Here is a 19201-nt window from a genome sequence, read left to right as displayed (position 1 = left end):
AGGCGTGACACAGCGGCTGCTGCCCCGGCCCGGCCACAGGCTGCCGCCCGCGGATCGTCCCTTCGGAGGGAAGGGGTGGCGGGCGAGGAGCTGCCATCGCTGTGATTTATTCTCCCCGAGGGGAAGAGCCCCTGACTCCTGACAAAGTTTATTTGGAAATGCAAGAGGACGTCCCCTCCCTCCCCGCTCCCCCAGGCTTGCCGACCCTGAGAAGGAAAGGCAGGAGGCATTTTTCGTGAGATAGCGGCTACGGGCCGTGGCGCAGCGCAAAACCCGATTTCTCAAAGGCGGCTTTTCCCAGCGCTGCCGAGCAAGGCAACACACCGAAACAGTTTTTTTCCCCCTCCTCTCTAATAAGCAGAAGGGTAAAGATCCCCGGATATGCACAAGATGTTTATCCCAACACCCACTCCCCGGCCGGCATAAGACATTCAGCCCACGTCCCTCTCTCCCACTCGAGGTGGAGGGCGAGGAGGCATGGCGGGCTCTCAGCATCCCTCCCCCGGGGCCGCGGGGTCAGAGTAGCCCCTGGAGCCCCGGGGATCGCGGTGAGGACCCCGCGGGGGTCCCCCCCGGTCCCGGTGCCTGCCGGCCGCGGCGCCCCCCCCCACGCCCCCTCCCTCCCCGGACCCCGCGGGTTTCCAAACTTTCCGTGGCCGCCGCCGCCGTGATTGGCGCGGCGGAGGCCACCTCCATGCAAATGAAGCCCCGCCGCCCGCCGCCCGCAGATCAATAGGGACGCGGGGGAAGGAGCATGCAGTCCGCCTGGGCAGGCGCGGGGAGAGCCGGCAGCGGCACGCCGAAAACACCCCCCCAAAACAAACCCCCCGCCGCCTCACCGCAGGCTCCCGGCTCCCCCCTCCCGCACACCCCGGCCCCCCGAGCCCCTCTAAAGCGAGAGCTTCCCTTCTCTGCTTTCTTATGAACCCAGGATGAGCAGCAAAGAAGACCCGAGCAAGTGCTGTCCGGCGGCTGCTCCCATCTCCAGTTTCACCATCCAGTCCATCCTGGGCAGCGGCAGCTCCGAGCCCCCCCGGGAGGCCGGTGGCAGGGCGGCCGCCTGGCCCGCCCGTGGCCGGACCCTCTCTCTCTCCTCGGAGGACGAGGAGCCGGAGGAGAGCTGGAAGCACCGCGGCTGCTTCTGCCCCGAGGCGCACGGCCCCGCCGAGGCGTGTCACAAGCACCAGCCCCTCAGCTTCACCTGTCTCGGTGAGTACCGGGACGGGAAGGGACGGGGGCGGGGGGAGGACGGGGCGGACGGGGCCCGCCAGGACCCGGGAAGGGCCGCGGAGGGCTCGGCCCCAGCCCGGCCCCTGCTGGAGGGGGGGACACGACACACATGTCGCACCCACCCTGCTTTCGAGGCAGAACGAATTTGCGCCGTCCATGGCTGAAGCAGGGACCAAGGAACTCTGTTAAAAATAGGATGGCTTCCCCCCCCCCCCCCTTTTACACCCCACCTGTGGTTGATTTCCCCGAAGGGGCGCGATGCGCTGGATAACGCTCGTTTTCTTAGATTCTGCTTATTTACAGCGTTCTGGCAAGGCGAAGAAAGATGTTTAAATTTTTAGCATTAATTCTGACTAAACGGTGTGTGTGAAATGCAACGCTATAAAGTAAAATCTGCCGGATCGCGTCGGATGGGAAAGCACCTCTGGGCTGGTACTCAGCTGCCTTCACTGAGGCATGCACAGCCACCTGTCCGTCCCTCCGTCCCTCTGTCCCTCCGTCCCTCCGTGTGATGGAGGGACACGGGTAGCCCAGAAGGCAATGGCTTTCCCCGGCGTCGGTTGTAGTTTCCACCGGGAGCGAAGGCGGCAGGTGCCTGCCCGGGGGCTCGCCTCGGTGATTCCCCCCCAGCCGGGGCGGCGGGGGAAGGGAGGGCTCGGCCGTCAGGGGTGCCGGTACCGGCCGCCGTACGACCCCCCGCGCTGTCGCTCTGTTGCAGGCAGCGCCAAGGGGAGCGGAGCGGCGGCGGCGGGCAGCGGGGAGCGGGGGCCCTTCCTCTCGCCCCCCCAGCAGGACTGTAAGGAGGAGAAGGAGAAGCCGCTGGGACCCGCCTCGCCTTCCTGCGGGGACCGGCAGCGCGACGGCGGGGACCGGCAGGCCGGCGCCGCCAAGAAGAAGACGCGCACGGTGTTCAGCCGCAGCCAGGTCTATCAGCTGGAATCCACCTTCGACATGAAGCGCTACCTGAGCAGCTCGGAGCGGGCCTGCCTGGCCTCCAGCCTGCAGCTCACCGAGACCCAGGTGAAGACCTGGTTCCAGAACCGCAGGAACAAGTGGAAACGGCAGCTCTCGGCCGAGCTGGAGGCGGCCAACATGGCCCACGCCTCGGCGCAGACTCTGGTGGGGATGCCGCTGGTGTTCAGAGACAATTCCCTCCTCCGAGTGCCGGTGCCCCGGTCCATCGCCTTCCCCGCCCCTCTCTACTACCCAGGCAGCAACCTCTCGGCCTTACCGCTCTACAACCTCTACAACAAGATCGACTATTGAGCCGCCGCACTCCCCTCCCCGCGGCCGCCCCGTCGGGGCTGGGACCGGGGACGGGACCGGGGACGGAGCCGCCGCGGGGGCTCCGTGTGGGGGCTCGGCCCGGCATCCGCGGCGGGGACAGAGGAACGAAACTGATGGGAGGGACGGGCAAACGGAGAGCCCGGGGCGCCGGGGGCACCCCACCTCCCCTCCCGCTATCCTGCCACTTGAAAAAAAAAAAAAAAAAATTAAAAAAGCGTTATTTCAGATCTGTAAATATTTTTAAAGAAAGAAAAAAAAAAAATAAAACGTTTTAAGCCTCGTTTGTAAATTTGCCAGCTCGATCGCGTGTTCCGGGCGGCCCTGCCCGGAGGGGTGCCCCGGGACCGGGGGGTGCCCCGCAGCCGGGCCGGGCACGGGCGGGAGCCGCCGCTGCGGGAAGGGCCGGCGGCGCCTGGGACCGATGTCCGGGAGAGAGAAAACGACGTGTAACGCCGAAGGTTTAATTTTTTTTTTTTTTTTTTCCTGCCTTCTGCTCGTTATCTCGTTTCCTACAGGGAATCCCAGGCGGGCCTGCCCGTACCCCTGCCCGTGTGCCCGCGGGACCGGGGGGGGGGCTCGGTCCCCTGCGCTTGGCTGGAAGATGAAGGACCTTTCTCAAACGCTCTGGAGAGGTTTCGGAAACGGGGCCCGTTTTTCTGTTTTACGGAGTATTTTGCTAAACCCCGCAGTGAACAGGCAGCGGGCTCGCAGCTCCCGGTGACCGGTGCTCAGCGGCTCCTCTCCCGGCCCCGGGGCACCCACGGTTACTAACCCCACGGAGGACGGAGTCAATGGTTCACACAAAAAATGTAAATCCCGCAGCAAGCGGTATTTCAGCCGCGGGAACCGCCGGTACCGAGCGCGGGGGATGTTTATAGCAGCAATAACGCTGTGCCTTCACGGGTAACGAAAACAAACAAACAAAAAAAAAAAGAACTAAAAGATCCGAAGGGACGAGTAAGGTGATTTTCAGTGCGTGGGAACGGGACAGCTCTCCCGGAGCGTTCCAGCCGGCATTTTAAGCCGTAGACCGCGGGCTGCAGCCCGGTGCTGCCCTTGCCCGGCGGTAGCGGCAGGCCCGGGTGAGCTCAGCCCCGCTGCCGGCGGGGACACCGAGGTGAGCATCGGCATGCGGGTGCCCGTGTCGCCGCTCCGCCCTCCGGGACGGGTTTTTAGGGGGAATAACTCGTATTTCGGGTTTGCCCGTTAACGTTGTTACAGCCCAGCAGCAGCTGTCCCTACCCCCGCGGCACCGGCCTGGCGTTACGGCCTGGGCCCGGGCCCGCCGCCGCCTCCCGCGGGGGGAAGCCGGACGGCGCTCACCCCGACAGCGGCCCCGGGCACCCCAGGGCGGGGGTCAGGCCGCCGCAGCCCCTCCGGGGGGCCGCCCGTGTGGCTGTCCCGGGGGCCGCCCCCGCCCAGGAGCCCCCGTTAGCAGCCGCTGATGATAACGGGAACGACGGGGAGAGGCGGCTGCCCGCACCGCTCCCCGCTCCTCGCCTCGCTGGGCCCGGCGGACTACACGTCCCGGCATGCCCCGCGGCGACACAGCGGCACGCCGGGAGCTGCGGGCGCGCGGGGCACGCCGACACGCGCAGTTCCGCCCTTTCGAATCGGCCAATGGCGGGGCGGTGTGGCTGGGCGGGGCGAACGGGAGTGCGCGTGAGCGGCGGCGGCGGCGGTTGACGGCAGGCCGGAGGCGCGGGGCCCGGGCGGAGCGCTGAGGTGAGGCCGGGGCTGGGGCCGGGTCTTCGCCCGGGGCCGGGTCCTGGCTCTCCGCGCGGGACGGGGGGTGCGGAGGCCTGTGCGGGGCGGCTAGGCCTTGCGTCGCGGGGCAGCGCTGAGGCGCAGCGGGCGTCTCGGCCTGAGGGCGGCCTCCTCTCTTCCCGGCTGGCGGTCGCCTCCCCTCAGCCGCGCCGCGGCCTCTCCCGCCGCCCCCCCCGCACTCCCGGGGCGCTCCGGCTCCGCGTGTGTTCCCCGGTGGGGCCGCGGGTGCCGGAGTCTCTCCGCCGCTAGCCTCGGCCCTCCCTCGGTTCTCGGGCCCTTTCTCTCACTCTTTCTCCCTTCCCGCCGCAGCCGGTGGCGTCTCCCGCATCCTGACGTGCTTCTCCGGGACCGTACTGCGAGAGCGACCGTGCCCCCGGCGCCTCAGTGCTTCCGCAATCCGCTGCTGCAGCAGGAAGAAAGCTTTTCCTTGGCGTTGCGCGGAGCGGGGAGAGGAACTCGTGCAATATGAAAACGGTACTTGGAATGTCTTCGTGCTGAAAGTACAGGCCGGCCAGCCTGAGCGGCCTGCTGTGTTCGAGAAATGCTCGCTCTCTAGCTAAATGATAGTGTGCTATGTTAAAAGGAACTATAAAAGCACTGATTTCTTACCTGCTCGGTAAAAATGAGCTTTTGGGAATGATGGAATTGCAAAGGTGCACCCCGTAGCGAAGTCACCATCACAGTTTTAACAGCGCCCATCTTCCCTATAACGTTGTCTGTATGAGTTCTCTCTTGCGGTGCTTGAAAATTTTACCAGGATTTTGTTGTTGGAGGTGGACATGACAATTACTGTTGTTTGGCAATTCCGGTTGTGAAGCAGTAGTATTTGTGAAAATGTGGAGAGCTCTTTGTGGGTTTTTTTTTTGTTTTTTTTTTTGGGGGGGGGGGGAGGGGGTTAACATGTAAAAGGATATATTTAAATTCTGATATTTTATAACTTTTTTTCTGGATTAAAAATACCTTTGGGCGATTATTGCAGGTTTCTGATGTAGGTAACTGCTGCTTGTTGATGGCTTTTGGGTTGGTTAGTAACTCGTATCAGGTGCTTCAAATCCTTATGCTTGTTTGAGTTTTCTGCCATAAATAGACAAGGCAATTAACATGTCCAGCTTAATTCTTTTAGTGGTTCTAAATTCTTTTAGATTTTGTGTACATCCTTCTGAAATACTCATTGAGGTACATGTCACCATTTAAAGTGTGATGAAGGCGCTGCCAAATTCTCTGTAGTATTCATATAGAAATACGTGTGGCAAATTCTCAAGCATATCTGTCTTTTGCCCAAGTATTCCCAAAGGAAAGCTGAAAAAAAGGGATTAAGAAAGAAGTTTTTATTTCCTATTCTTAAAAGTTTTTTTTTCTCACTTCATGTTTAAAGAGCAGCCATAGCACTTCGTGTTTACGTAGTGAGTTTGGTTTTTGTTTTGTTTTTTCTTTTTAAGGATGTCTTACAGAACACCTATCTAAACTCCCTCTTTGGAAATTTTTCCAGTGTGATAATATGTAATGCTCACGTTATTGTACAACTTGATGGTTGTTCAGTTACTGACAAGTGCTGAACTAGAATAATTGTGCACTAAATCTGAACCTTGGCCTAGTTCATCTGCTCGTTCCCTCTTGAAATTCAGGAGTGATGCTGTTATAGAAAATCAAGCTAATTTACTTCTCTGCCCTTTTAGCGTAAGGGAAATGTGCTGTTAAGGTTTTCTGAAGCCTTAAAAAAGTTTAGGTGATTTTGTTGTTGTATGTATGATGAGCAGTTTCTTCTTTCAGAGTGTTTGTAAGGTCTGCACTGTTTTCCCAGCTCAAATTTGCAGTTCACAGTCTCTGCTCCCCTTTGAATTTTTGAGTATAGAACCAACTAGTCCTATGAAGTGAGTGCTACCTTCAGAGTCATTGGTCTGTCATTGAATTGTTGATTTTTTTTTTTTTCTGTCGTATCACATTTACGTGTTTGCTCTACATTTCAGTACCCCACAAAGCATAACTTTCCTTTCTTATCTGACCTTCTTTAAGAGAAAAAAAATCTTAAAGCTATTTGATTGGAAATATTTTATGACATTTATGGAAGCCCAAGGATTGAAAAGTTACAGAGTACCCAAAACTATTTAAAAGATGATCCAGTTGCAATTTTTGGAAGTTTATTACAGTCATACCAGCTCAGGGAAAAAACCCAACACTTTTTGTTAGAGTTTTCAAATTGAATTCCTTTCTGCCTGCATGTGTTTTTTAAAGTAACTTCTTGATACAGTAATTTATAAATATTAACTTTTAAAAATACATCCAAACACACAGAATGGGGAAAAAATACATTTGTAAGTAGCAATGTCTAAGTTTATAGGTGATGATAAAAATAAAATATTTGTACTGTTTATTCCATATTATATTTTATATTTAAATTTAAAAGCTCTCTATGGGGGAGGAATTTATTGAGGTTTTGGACAGTGAGTAGCATCTTGAATCTTAGAGTTTGTCAGAAATCTGGGTGTTCTGAACTTTTTCTGTGTAAAAGCTAGTAAACTTTTCAGGTTTACTTTAAGTTACCTTTAAGATGGATCAGTTAGCTAAGTAACTTGCTAGGCTTCCAGTCTTATTATTACTAAAATTGTATCTCTGCATTATTTTCTTCAGATGACAGGATCAAACGAATTCAAACTAAATCAAACTCCAGATGATGGTATTTCATCAGTAAAGTTTAGTCCAAATACATCTCAGTTTCTGCTTGTTTCATCCTGGGACACGACTGTCCGACTCTATGATGTTCCTGCCAACACCATGAGACTCAAATATCAACATTCAGGAGCTGTCCTTGACTGTGCTTTTTATGTAAGTATGTGAGGGTTGGGGTTTTTTTTAATTATTCTTTTATAGATTTATAGTGTCCAAGGTACGTGAGAAATTGTCAGTTCCTGAAATTAAAGGGATAGTGAAATACTACCTGAAATCTAGGTTAAAAAAAATAGCTTACTTCTGCCAATTATTCTTCTTTTAATGAACATCGTTCTAGTCCTAAATACAGGTATCTTCTGTGAAGGGTGCAGGCACACGAGTAAGTTATCTGTGGTAGAAGTGGTAGGTAAAACTAATTTGAGCTGGTTTGTGCTGTTTCTGTAGTGGTATGATAAATTGTGTGCGTGTTTTTTTACAGGGTCGTGCTGGTAGTATGTAGCCAGAAATCACAATAAACGCCTGTAGCCAATTAGTCTTTTCTTTTTTAACCTTTTCGTACTGGGTTGTTTTGGAAACATGGCATTGTTTCAAGTGAGCCATTTGCCAGATACTTGATTTCTGTATTTAATGCATTGGATGTGAAATATGCTTTGGAATGGTTTAAGTTTATTGGTGCCACTTTTTTGCTTTGCCTTTTTTTGGTGTAATATATGAAGTAGAATGTTTCAATTAGCTTTTTTTTTTTTTTTTGCATCGTGTTCTGATATGCCCTCCAGTGATTTGATCTTGATGTGTTACTGAGTGTTTTAAGGGTCAATTTACATTTTCAGGTCTACTTGTGCTTTTTTCACTGAACATTTTGTCACATAGGTAATATCGTACTGTGGATCAACATGCATTCTCAAATGGTATCTAACTTCTAAATTAATTTTGGAAGGATTACACTTCAATTAGATGGAACTGGCTTAGGTTGGCAGTCATTTAAAAATAAGTATTGTGTGCTTTGCTGTTACAGAAGAGGAAACGATTTGCTATAGCCTCTTGCTGCCTTTTTTTTTTTTTTTAGTTTTAAATTTAAAAAAAATCATATAGCTCAAAGTGCTTTACTTAAAATTTTGCAAAGCTTCTGTCATCTATCTGTTTAGATCTGGGACAGATCTTAACCCTTGTGTCTTAATTCCCATCTTCCCAAAACTCTTGAAGGCAAGTCCTTTGTTATGAGCCTAGGAGATTAAATGTATGGCAGCCAGGGAAGCTTAACACGTGTCATAAGGTGAAATTTTTTGCTTTACAGGATCCTACCCATGCCTGGAGTGGAGGATTAGATCAGCAGTTGAAAATGCACGATTTAAACACGGACCAAGGTAAGCAGATTGAATTCTGTAAGTGGTCTCAACAACTGACCTAAGCTTCAGATTTATATACTTACGTGAACAGAATGTGTTCCAAGTTTTTTAGATGGGAGATATTTACTTTAAGTAGTAGCTGTTTAGATGTTGATTATAAACCTCTGTTGATTTGAGTTGCCAGTGCTCAGTGGTCTTTGCTGTGCAACCCTTTCTGATCACCGAGACGCAGCACAATGCAATGTTCCTTACTGTGTAGTTGAAGATTGGGCTATAACACCTTTAACAGAAGGGCCAAATCTGTTGCTGCCAAACTGAGAGTTTAAACGTTTCCATTCATTGATGTATTTTACATGTGTATATCTTTTTTTTATTTACTTATTTTAAGGTGAAAATGGAAGGAAAGGAAACAGCTATATACTTGTCACACTGATGATTTAAGGTGCACATCATATGTACCTTTATCTAGCAGAGTAACTAGTGGCCCTAGTAAGTACTTCCTAAAAGCGTGGAAGCATTTGGCAGTTTCCCAGAAAGTTTTGGTAGATGTCTGTTGTAGGATGCCTTGAATTGAATTTCTAATAATCCCGCTCTGCTGTAGGCTGCTGTGTCTCAATTAGGGGGAATTAGCTAAGCTGAACTAAAACTGAGCATGTTATTTTCCAAGGTTTGTGATTTAGACATATTTAGAATGGTCTTCAACGTGTATGGGGGAATGTATAAAAAGCTTTTGCTTTGTAGTATAAGGCTGTGATGCTTGACATTTTTTTTTCTAACAAAATATTGCTTGTAAGTAACACAGTTCCGGTGCCTTATTGTTGCAAAACATGGAGCTGGTTTGTCTTAACTTTTTTTTTGTGTGTGTATGTGTGTTAGAGAAAAGCAAATGTCAGCCTGAGTGAGACAAATGTGGTCACCAGAACCAACCAATAGCCAGGGGTGGACAAACTTGTGTGCACAGTAACGTTACCAAAAAAGGTCAAATAATTAGGTTGTAGATTACTTTCTAGAAGTGTTTATATTAATATTTTTATTACTATGTAATATCCATTTCTTTTGTCATAATGTTAATATATGCAAGCTTTCTGTATTAGTGTCTGTGTCTCAGGTGGTGATACCATTGGATACTGAACACTTCTTGATACCTCAGGAGATCTTTCTGTGGCTGCCTAAAATTCTTAACGTTCTTTTATAATCTCAGGAGACCTATGTTTAAATTTAACATTCCCGATCTTTGCAAAAGTTATGCTTCTGAAGACTGAACTATCCTTAAAGGGGCTCCTAGCATATCAATACATCTGTGGGAATGTCACAAAATAGTGTGTTCATACTGCAGTAGTCTGTTCTTTTTTTTTTTTTAATTCTTTATTCAAGATATTCTGACTGTTTATAGAGCCAGTAAAGTTAAAATATATTGTATTTTCTTACAGAAAACCTTGTTGGTGCCCACGATGCTCCTATCAGGTGTGTCGAGTATTGCCCAGAAGTGAATGTCATGGTGACTGGAAGTTGGGATCAAACAGTTAAACTGTGGGATCCCAGAACTCCTTGTAATGCAGGAACCTTCTCTCAACCTGAAAAGGTATGTATGTGCTGGATGCCGCATTCCAGGCGGTATGTTAAATAATACATCCAGTGACTGGTTACACATCGCCACACAGGACACTGTCTTAAACTGAACTGAATTTGAAAAGTTACATTTAAGGATTTTTAAGCTGTGAAAATGTTGCGTTTTAAAATACTGATATTCAGAATATCTTGTAATTTTGGATCTTTGTTTAGGTTAAGGCTTTGAGCTTTCATCAGTAGGAGAGCATAACTTAATTCTTAGTGCCTGTGATGGACCAAATTATTATAATTTAAAACAAGCTTGAAGAAGGAAAACCTAACAAAAACAACATGTGAAATTGAAGTAATCCTTTAGTAATCCTTGGTTTAATTTTAATATGCACTGTTGATTATCTTAAACATTAAGACTTCTAGATATATCAGATCCCGGCAGTCATAAGGTCTGATCGTTTTGAAATGTGCATAGAGATGTAGTAGGAGGCCAATTATATTGCCTGAAACAATATTTTGTTTTTTTCATTTGTATTAAAAGATAGAACAGAATTGCTTGTCTTGTAATTTACCTGTTGTGTTACTAATCGGACATTCACCTAATACTAAAGTCCTCTGAGCTAATGGGAGACCAAGAGAAATAAGTTAAAACATAATGTCTTCAGCTTTTTCTAGTGGCTGTACGGTATGTTAACCTTTATGTTGCTTACAATGGTGTTCATTGAAAGAATTATAGAACAATAATTTTTTTTCATAGACTCCTAAACGCAGGCTGGGTTGCCAGATAATTATACATCTGAGTATTTTTTTTGCCTATACCTTTTTAAAATTTCATTTAGCTCTGTCACATCGTATTATCAAGTCATAATTATGAGCCATCATTACATTCCCTGTTGCATCTAAATAGCTATTGCTTTTGTTACAACATAGCTGAATCTACTTCTGGCAAGACCTTTGTTCAGAATAAAGTAATTGCATTATTTCTAGTTTTGATTTATAGCTGTATGTAGCATGTAAAGAACTGTGATAAATTGCTGACAGAATATCATATACTGGACAGCCATAGTGACTCAAGCTGCTTATTGGTTCAGCAAGGTTCATTATGTCATTTTTTTAATACTGCCTTTGATAAATGTGTACACCTACTCAACTGCATGACAATGGTTTCATTTGATTTATGATTGTGTGGTGTAGAAAGAATACTTACTATACAGGTGTGACATCAGTTTGTAAAGAAGATTTAAGATATTTAATGTTCTTTATGCCTTTGTTTCCATACATGTGCACCAACACTTTATATATAATGTTTGTTAGTATTTTTTTATCAATTATTACATAAATAACAAACGGAGACTTGAAAAAACTCTCTTGTTAAAGGATGTAACTACTGTTGGCTCAAAGTTTTCTTACCCTTTTATACGTAAGTGGGATTTGGCAGTTGGGATCACCAGAAATTTTAGGCAACTCCTATGTAAACATTTAAGAAATTTCCCATCTTAAGACCTCAGTCTTAAGAGGAAAGTTCAATAATCATGTTTTAGAGCAAGAATACGTGCTGAATGAATGTGGATTGGTTAAAGGAAGTTTTTTTAAATGTGTGTATACATATATATGTGTGTGTGTGTGTATATCTATATATACATATAGATATATACATGCACACCTGTTGGCTTATTTTTTTATTAGGAAAAAACTTTTTGAAAACACAGTTTCTCCAGAAATGTTTATAGCAAATGAAAAGTTGTGTTGTTTGATATTTCAGTGCAGTCTTACCAGAACCAAATAGCTTATTGGGCTTTATCAGAGAACCAGAAAGTGAAACTAGGTGCTTGAGTGAAATTGTACAAGCACATGTCAAAAGTAAATTGAATCTTTCTGGCAGGATCCCAGATCTCTTACGCTTTTGATTCTTGATCTGGGGTATATACAATGTCTGTTTCCTAAGTATTTAGCTGCATTAGATCACTTTTGAAAAAGCTCATTCTTACACAGTTTGCTCTTGTTAGCAGCTCAGTGACAGGACAGCTATAGGTAGCTGGATTCCGTCTTGCTTGTGTATCAACAACTTGTAATTCATTTGATAGCACAGAGTTTTTGACTGAACCTTTTTTCTCTTTCTTTTTTTAACATATTTCCAGATTAACTGCATCCCAAGTAATAGCTGGAAACAGAACTATTTATATGCCGAATATTTTCATGAGAAATTTGATAAATAAAAATTAGAACCTCTGAGCCAGTTTTTTGAATAGAGTTGGAATTTCAAGCTGTAGTCCTTTTTAATGATGTCAAGCATATTGCTTCCTTTGATTTCACTTAGTTTTATTAATGTATACAAAGTACTGGGTTGTTTTAAATGATTTCTTGGCAGTTTATTTCTCTTTATTAATGTGAAGCTCAACTTGAAGTATTCTGTTTAAAAAGAAAAACACATGATTACCAAATGGAGGAAAATGGAGAAGGAAATGTGTCATAATGTGGTATTGTAGGACTAAACTGCAGGATCATGAATTGATAGTGGGGAATGCAAGCTGTCCATACCAAGCGAAGATGAATTCCAATCTCCATGCCCTTTTTCCCCCTTGTTAGTTTGTATCTGTTTTCCTCTTGCCTTGAAATATCCAATACATTTAACGCTTGAAATAATTTTTGAGGAAACTTGAATAATACTGATTTCCCTTTTGAATTATACATAAGTACTTCTGTACGTGTGTAGATTTAAAACATGAGTAATGGTAGCAAAAGAAAAAAAAAATCCCGTGTGGAAGATTAGCCAGATATCACCGAGATCTGGAGACTGGGAACTGAACAAATATGCTTGAAACTTAGAATTGCACAACTACATATGCATATTAAAACTTTTCTTAATTTTCTTCTTTTTTTTTTGCTAAATTTGTTGTATGTAGTATGGTGCTGTGTTGGACTTGATTTTTTCAGCTATGTGCTAGGGTGCAGAATTAAGAGTAAGCTTTTGAAATGCTCCATCAGTGTCTTATCACTAACCAGCTGCACACTACTGCTGTTTATCCGAAATGAGAGTTATAAATTGAAGCAAAGGGGAAATAGCTATAGACTTTATTGTAGAAGTGACCTGTTCTGTTATTGCATATTGCTGACATCTTATGTTGTACAAAGAACAATGGATATCCAGGCTAATAAGTGTTAAATATTGTAATTTTTTTTTTAAAGGTCTATACGCTTTCTGTGTCTGGAGATAGACTAATTGTGGGGACAGCAGGTCGGAGAGTACTGGTGTGGGATTTGCGGAACATGGGTTATGTTCAGCAGCGGAGGGAATCAAGTCTGAAATACCAGACCCGCTGTATCAGAGCGTTTCCAAATAAACAGGTATGGGAACCATGTCAGTAATTATATTTCTGCTGGATATTCTTTAGGAAAAATGATGGTTTATTTTTCAAGTCTTCTACAACCTTCTCTCATTTTAAAAAAAATTCTGGTCTTCAAAGTTTTGTAATCAAACTCTGGGAGAGGGGAAAAAATGGTGTTGAGGCTTCTTGTTCCGGTTAACTCTTAAACAGTGTAGCTTAGGAATGTTTGTCACTGACTTAACCACATATGTTTTCATTTTTTTTCTCAATTTTGTCTCCTTTTTTAAAATAACCTATTTAATATGTCGTAAGGCTGACATGTAATTAAAACTCAAACCAAAACCCCCATAAAGTTGCAGGAGAAGAGGGGAAGACAATTGGTGGTTGCTCTGCAGCCTTTATAGATTGTAGCCCTAAGTTCTTCAACAGGCTGTGAACGGGGCAGGATTAAAACTGTATGAATGTTGTTTATATATTTTCCTTTTTTTTTTACCTCTGAGTCTGTGTCATGCACTCGAGAACCCACGATCCATTATCTAGGGGGAATTGTACAATTTAGGTGATCATACACTGTTAACCTACGTGGAACAGCTGTATCTGTGGTATTTCTCTTTCTGAAGTAAAGCAAGAGGATTAGCTCTTTCTGATAGATGAATTTGGAAGAGAATTTTCCTGTGTACATACTGATAGTACAGGAATTGGGAGACCTAGTTACTTTTTCTTGAACTGACATGAATGCTTTGTCCATTTTCTGTTCTAGTTATAGTAAAACAAGCTGATCTTCCAGATTGCATTGTATTACAGATTTTAAAGAACCTTGCTATAGCTAGATATCATTACAATCCTACTTCTGAAAAGAACTGTTACGGGCTTAACTCAGAAGTTACAATAAAAGCATTTCAGATTGCTCGAATTCAGGACTGTAATTAACTGGATAAGTGGACACCACTTATAATCAAGTTTCACTGCAAATACTATTTCAACTTGAATGTTTAGTTGCTAGTATAAAGTTCAGAACTAATTTTAATGTAATTCCAAAACTAAATAGTCCTGTGAGTATCTCGAATATCCAAGATATTTAGGCCCTGGCGAATAGGTGGGCAAATACAAGGGGTTCTTAACTCTTAACATTTTTTCCCTAAATCAACTTGTGTTTGGATCTGCAGGGGTGATTAAAAGCCTCACTGTCAGCTTGAAACTATGGTGCAATGAGAATCTCTCAGAAAGCTTTTTTTTCTGCATTACTTCTTTCTTAGATTTTATTGATGATGCCACGAATCTGTGGTAGCAAACAATTTCTGGTTGTACACAATTTAAGACTGTTTACATTGAATTTATTTGAATTTAGGGGGGTATAAGATAAAGTGTATTGCAGTCTCTTCTCTACTTGTAACATTCTAAAATGCATATCTCCAAATTTTTTTTGGTAGGGTTATGTTTTAAGTTCTATTGAAGGTCGTGTCGCGGTAGAATATTTGGATCCAAGTCCAGAAATCCAGAAAAAGAAATACGCATTCAAATGTCACCGTTTGAAGGAAAATAACATTGAGCAGATTTATCCGGTTAATGCTATTTCTTTCCATAATGTCCACAACACGTTTGCTACAGGTAGGTACTCCATTTTTTGTAACGCTTGCATCAATTCCTTTAGTTTTGATTTAAACAGGTCAGCCTTGTCTTCTTATGCCCTTACTTTTTAAGTATTTAAATCATGTTTGTTGCAATGAGCACAGTTTTTAAATTATTTGATGCAGTGAGAGTTAGTTGCTTTAACAGGAATTTTGGGAAATACTCACTGTGCTCTTTACTTGAATTATGCAACTCTCTATAATCCCGTGTTTTTACTGACAAAGTAATTCCAGGTAGTTTTCTCTTCTCTTTTGTTTTTTTCCCTTCTTCCTTTCCTGTATCTTTTCAGTCTTACCGTTCTCCCAGTTATAATTTACAAACGGTTTTTAAAAAATTGATTTTCAGGAGGTTCTGATGGATTTGTAAATATTTGGGATCCATTTAATAAAAAGCGGCTGTGTCAGTTCCATCGGTATCCCACAAGCATAGCATCACTTGCCTTCAGCAACGATGGAACTACCCTTGCAATAGCTTCTTCGTATATGTATGAAATGGATGACATTGAACATCCTGAAGATGGTATCTATATTCGCCAAGTGACAGATGCAGAAACAAAACCTAAGTGAGTATGCTTCACCTGTATTTGAGCCTTTCTGAGCATTCATCCCAAGATTTATTAATTTTCCTAAATTCATGAATAGCATTATTGATGCCAGTAGATAGTGCAGCTTGACAGTAGGGTTGGTTTTGATTTTATCTTGTTCGCCCAAGCTTTCAATATCCGTAGGTTGATAGACGTCTGATGGATAAAATTGTGCCTAGTTGTTTAGTAGGAGAAGAATGTCAAACTCTTATCCTTTTTGAATAGGTGCTATTATATGAAGCTGTGGAGTTATTGCTAGCTCATTGCTTCAAGAATTAAGTGAAGAATTCAAGCATAATTTATTTGAGTAAATGTTACTGTGTTTGGATATTTAAAACTTAGAATTAATGAAATCTTTGCACACTGAGTATGCACCCAGCTGTCACAGCCAGAAGTGAATCTAGATACTATGCTAGGAAGGTTGTGTAAAATCAAGGAAAAGCTTTCTCGGTTCCCGTGTATTGAGTTTGCTGCAGCTCTCTGATAACACACTTTTCTATCATTGTTGCTGTCAAAATGGGGCACACTGATTGATGGAGGTGAAAGATTTCTGTTAAGCTCACTTTGGCATGAATGTTACATAGAAAAATTGCCGTCACACTGCAAATTGCACTACTCTTCATTATGCTAGCACGGGAGCAGTTGTTTTTATTTTCAAATTCCTGTAGTTTGTCATTGCTGTCTTTTCTTCTAGTACTTAACTGTCTTACACTTTATTTGGTTGTCTCCATTATTTAGTATTGTTTAGTATTGAAGTGGCTACATAAATAGACACACATAAGTGACCAAAGCTCTTGAGTTTAAAACTTGAAGACTGTCCCACACCTCCCTTAAGTGACTTGTATATTGCTTTGGAGCAGCCATTTTATCGCTGTGGAGACGGGAGGTGGAAGTTGTAGAAGAATAAATACACCATTTCTCATCTGGAGATGTTTGTTTTAAAATAATTTTGATACTCATGGAAAAATAAACCCAGAACTATTTCAGGATTTACTTCTGGTGCTTCCTCAAGTAAAAAATAAAAAATAAAAAAATCAAAAGATGATAATTCAAACTTATGTTTAAAATCAGGTTGTACTTGTTACATTTGGGAGGGTTAAATAGAAAAAGGTGGTAAGATAATACTTGCTGTAAGAGCTGCTTTCAGTTATTTTTGTTCATTGCTAGTTATGGTTGCTAATTCTGTAGATGCTTCATTCTGCCGTATGAGGAGGTTAATCTACAATTAAACAATATTTCCTCTCGGCCCTCCATTATTTTCTGAAACAGATGGTTCATCATTTCCTGGGCTGTTAAACACAGCAAGGTTAAGGTTAGACTCTTGGGAATCAGCTAGTTTTGAATCTTATTAGGCTGTAGAAGGAAAACTAATAAGAATACTCCTTAATATCATTTTGTGACTGTAAACAATTATTTATTAGCAAACAATTGATCCCAGAAGGGCAAATTGTTTGAGTCAGTAATGAGCTGAGAAAAGACAGAGCATATCTGTGTATTTGGAAAATAATTGTAACGTAATTGCAATGCATTTAGACAGGCATCTTTTTGGACCTGTTTCTATCTTTAAATGAATTTCTGAAAACATTAACGAGGTTTATATGTTCTTCTGACATTTACAAGTTGCTTGTGCCAACCTTAGGGCACTAAGAATGATGCGTATATTTTAATGTTACAACAGTGTGAGTCATCTCTGGTTTATTCTAAAAATAAGTTACTTGAAATAGGAGACTAATAGTTGTTTCATAGTGATCTTTTTGCATATTAATTTGAATCGCTCAGCATTTCTGCATGATGCATTCTTAAATGCGTCAAGATGGTACAATAATATATAAAGAAACTGGGCAAGATCAGCTTTTTGATCACTAAATTATTATATATTGTATCTTGATACAGGTGAAAGTGGTCTTTCTACACCTTTCTGCTTTTATAGAATGTTGAATGTTTTACCTGCTTATGATTACTCTAAATATTGCTCGTTGACATACAGTTTATTTATTTCAGGTCTACTTAGAGATCTACTTAGACTTCTGGTGATACTACTTCTCTACAAGAGGTGCCCACCTGGTCCTAACAAGACTAAACTAAAACAATAGAAGTGAGAAGAACAATCTTTGTACTGATGTTATTTTTAACTAAGAAATATTTGTTTGTATATTATAGTATGTCTTAATCTGTCATTACTTTCCTGCTTACAATGTTAGTGAAACTATTTTCTTTATCTGCTGTCTGTAGCTAAATTAGTTCAGTCCTGTAGGCAACTTTACATATACCTTTATAAAAACGTACACATTTTGTAGTATCCTCTTCCAGTGGTCTTATAGTTGTTCAATAAACACCCATAGATTTTTTGAAAACAAATACATTGTGTAACAACTTTTGCTGTTTGTGAAACACATGTTAAGACCAAACCTTTAAGTTGCAAGAATTCTTGAGTTCTATATCTTCCTGATGGAAAACTTCTCAACATTTCATCTCTTTTCAATGAGATAAACTGTGAATTTTTTCATTACCCAGAACGCTGGCTCTCCAGGCAATATTTTCACAGGGCTGTGAAAGCCTGAAGTTGTATTAGGTGGGGTTGTTTAGGTGACTTGATTGTTACTGGAGAATCGTTAACTGTTTCTGGAGGAAAGAACTTGAACACGTGGTACTTCCCCCCCCCCCCCCCCCCCACTGCATAAAAGCCTAAAATTAATGATGCTTGGCAAGAATTGAGGGTAGAGGGGAGCAAATGTAGAGTTTCAGCCTACAGCTGAGCGATCTGTTCCAAGTCTGCAGCTCTGTCCTGGTGGCCCAGGATTTATGGAGTAACACAAGTGGAAAGGTAGAAAAGAGGAGTTTCCCCAGAGTGGAAATGTCATTCTGGTCACAAAACCCCACGAAAATATGCTGCATTTCTCTGAATGTTGTCTTTGCCTTATTGCCAGCTGGTAAGAAGTCTAATCTGTAATCAAATTTTGTATCAGCTTCTTGAGGATTTTGGAGTGGGGGGGTGAGTGTGAGAACATGCTTGAACTTGGACACATTAAAAATTTCTTAGGAGAGTAGTATTAGAAAAACAGCTTGGACATTGCGTGTTTGTGTTATTCTAAACAGGAATGTAGGTCTGATCAAGAGACTATACCTGCAAATTCATCTTCTAAAAAGAATATATTGTGTTGCACATTCCTAACTGGTTTGTGGAAATAAAAACTTTTACTCGTGGTACTGATCAGAAAATCTCATCCAGCTCTGCAGAACAGACTATCAGACTGCTTTCTGAATAGTAGCTTGTATCCTGTGTTTGGGAAGTATTTAAGTAGTAAGTATTCACTTTGTAGTGAATATAGTAAGGAGGGGCAGAACAAAACTCCTGCGAGGCTTATCAAAGGTGATTAAGGTGTAGGTATTTCAGAGTGGTGATTGGATTCATACTTTACTCCCAACTTCTGAGTTACCAGTGCCTGTGTAGCTGGTGGGAGTACGTTATTACCTTTAAGAAAACAAACTTGCTGACAACAGAAATAGTAACCGATCATTCCAAAGGAGGTGGTGATGGAGAGGAAGCTGGGCTCTGCGTGTGCAGAAAGCTCACACACTTGAGTTGTTACCAGACAGAGATAATAAATCAGTTGTGTGTGGAATAAATTATAATTTGTCATAAGCTAAATATGGATTCTTTGATAATATAAACTGGTTTTGATAGGTTTGAAAAAAAATTAAAGATCTTCCATCTGAATTAAACATGAATAATGCTGTCACTACAGTAGCACCCAGCCTCTGCTCTGATAGATGTGCACCATCCCTATCTCTTCCCATGTTAACTG

General features: G+C 43.3%; 2 protein-coding genes across 3 annotated transcripts in view; both read left to right on the top strand.

The window, feature by feature from the left end:
- HMX2 (H6 family homeobox 2) overlaps positions 1 to 2960 on the top strand; it is a 7333-nt gene extending 4373 nt beyond the window's left edge. The window contains exons 2-3 of the mRNA XM_075757489.1: positions 932 to 1209; positions 1949 to 2960. Of these exons, the coding sequence (XP_075613604.1) occupies positions 933 to 1209; positions 1949 to 2496 (825 nt within the window). The 5' untranslated portion in view covers position 932 and the 3' untranslated portion in view covers positions 2497 to 2960. The remainder of the gene's footprint in view (positions 1 to 931; positions 1210 to 1948) is intronic.
- A 1162-nt stretch (positions 2961 to 4122) lies between these two features.
- On the top strand, positions 4123 to 17753 carry BUB3 (BUB3 mitotic checkpoint protein). 2 transcript variants are annotated; one of them, XM_075757699.1, is made up of 9 exons: positions 4123 to 4242; positions 4594 to 4758; positions 6913 to 7107; positions 8246 to 8315; positions 9728 to 9879; positions 13044 to 13202; positions 14614 to 14791; positions 15158 to 15374; positions 17397 to 17753. In XM_075757699.1, the coding sequence occupies exons 2-9, from the start codon at positions 4750 to 4752 to the stop codon at positions 17404 to 17406; spliced, it is 990 nt and encodes a 329-aa protein (XP_075613814.1). In that variant the 5' UTR covers positions 4123 to 4242; positions 4594 to 4749; the 3' UTR covers positions 17407 to 17753. The 2 variants fall into 2 exon arrangements, with proteins under 2 accessions (XP_075613814.1, XP_075613815.1); XM_075757700.1 differs by lacking the exon at positions 17397 to 17753 and having other exon boundaries at positions 4125 to 4242; positions 15158 to 15378.
- Positions 17754 to 19201: the final 1448 nt, after the last annotated feature.

This window comes from Balearica regulorum, chromosome 7, assembly GCF_011004875.1.
Source record: "Balearica regulorum gibbericeps isolate bBalReg1 chromosome 7, bBalReg1.pri, whole genome shotgun sequence".
NCBI lineage: Eukaryota > Metazoa > Chordata > Aves > Gruiformes > Gruidae > Balearica > Balearica regulorum.
Note: the sequence above shows the minus strand (reverse complement) of the source record. Positions and strands in the feature narration are given on the sequence as shown.

Excerpts from the sequence above, each read along its gene's own strand:
- BUB3 (XM_075757699.1), top strand. Across the intron at positions 7,108-8,245 it reads TCCTTGACTGTGCTTTTTAT|GATCCTACCCATGCCTGGAG; the intron begins GTAAGTATGTGA and ends TTTGCTTTACAG. Across the intron at positions 13,203-14,613 it reads GAGCGTTTCCAAATAAACAG|GGTTATGTTTTAAGTTCTAT; the intron begins GTATGGGAACCA and ends TTTTTTTGGTAG.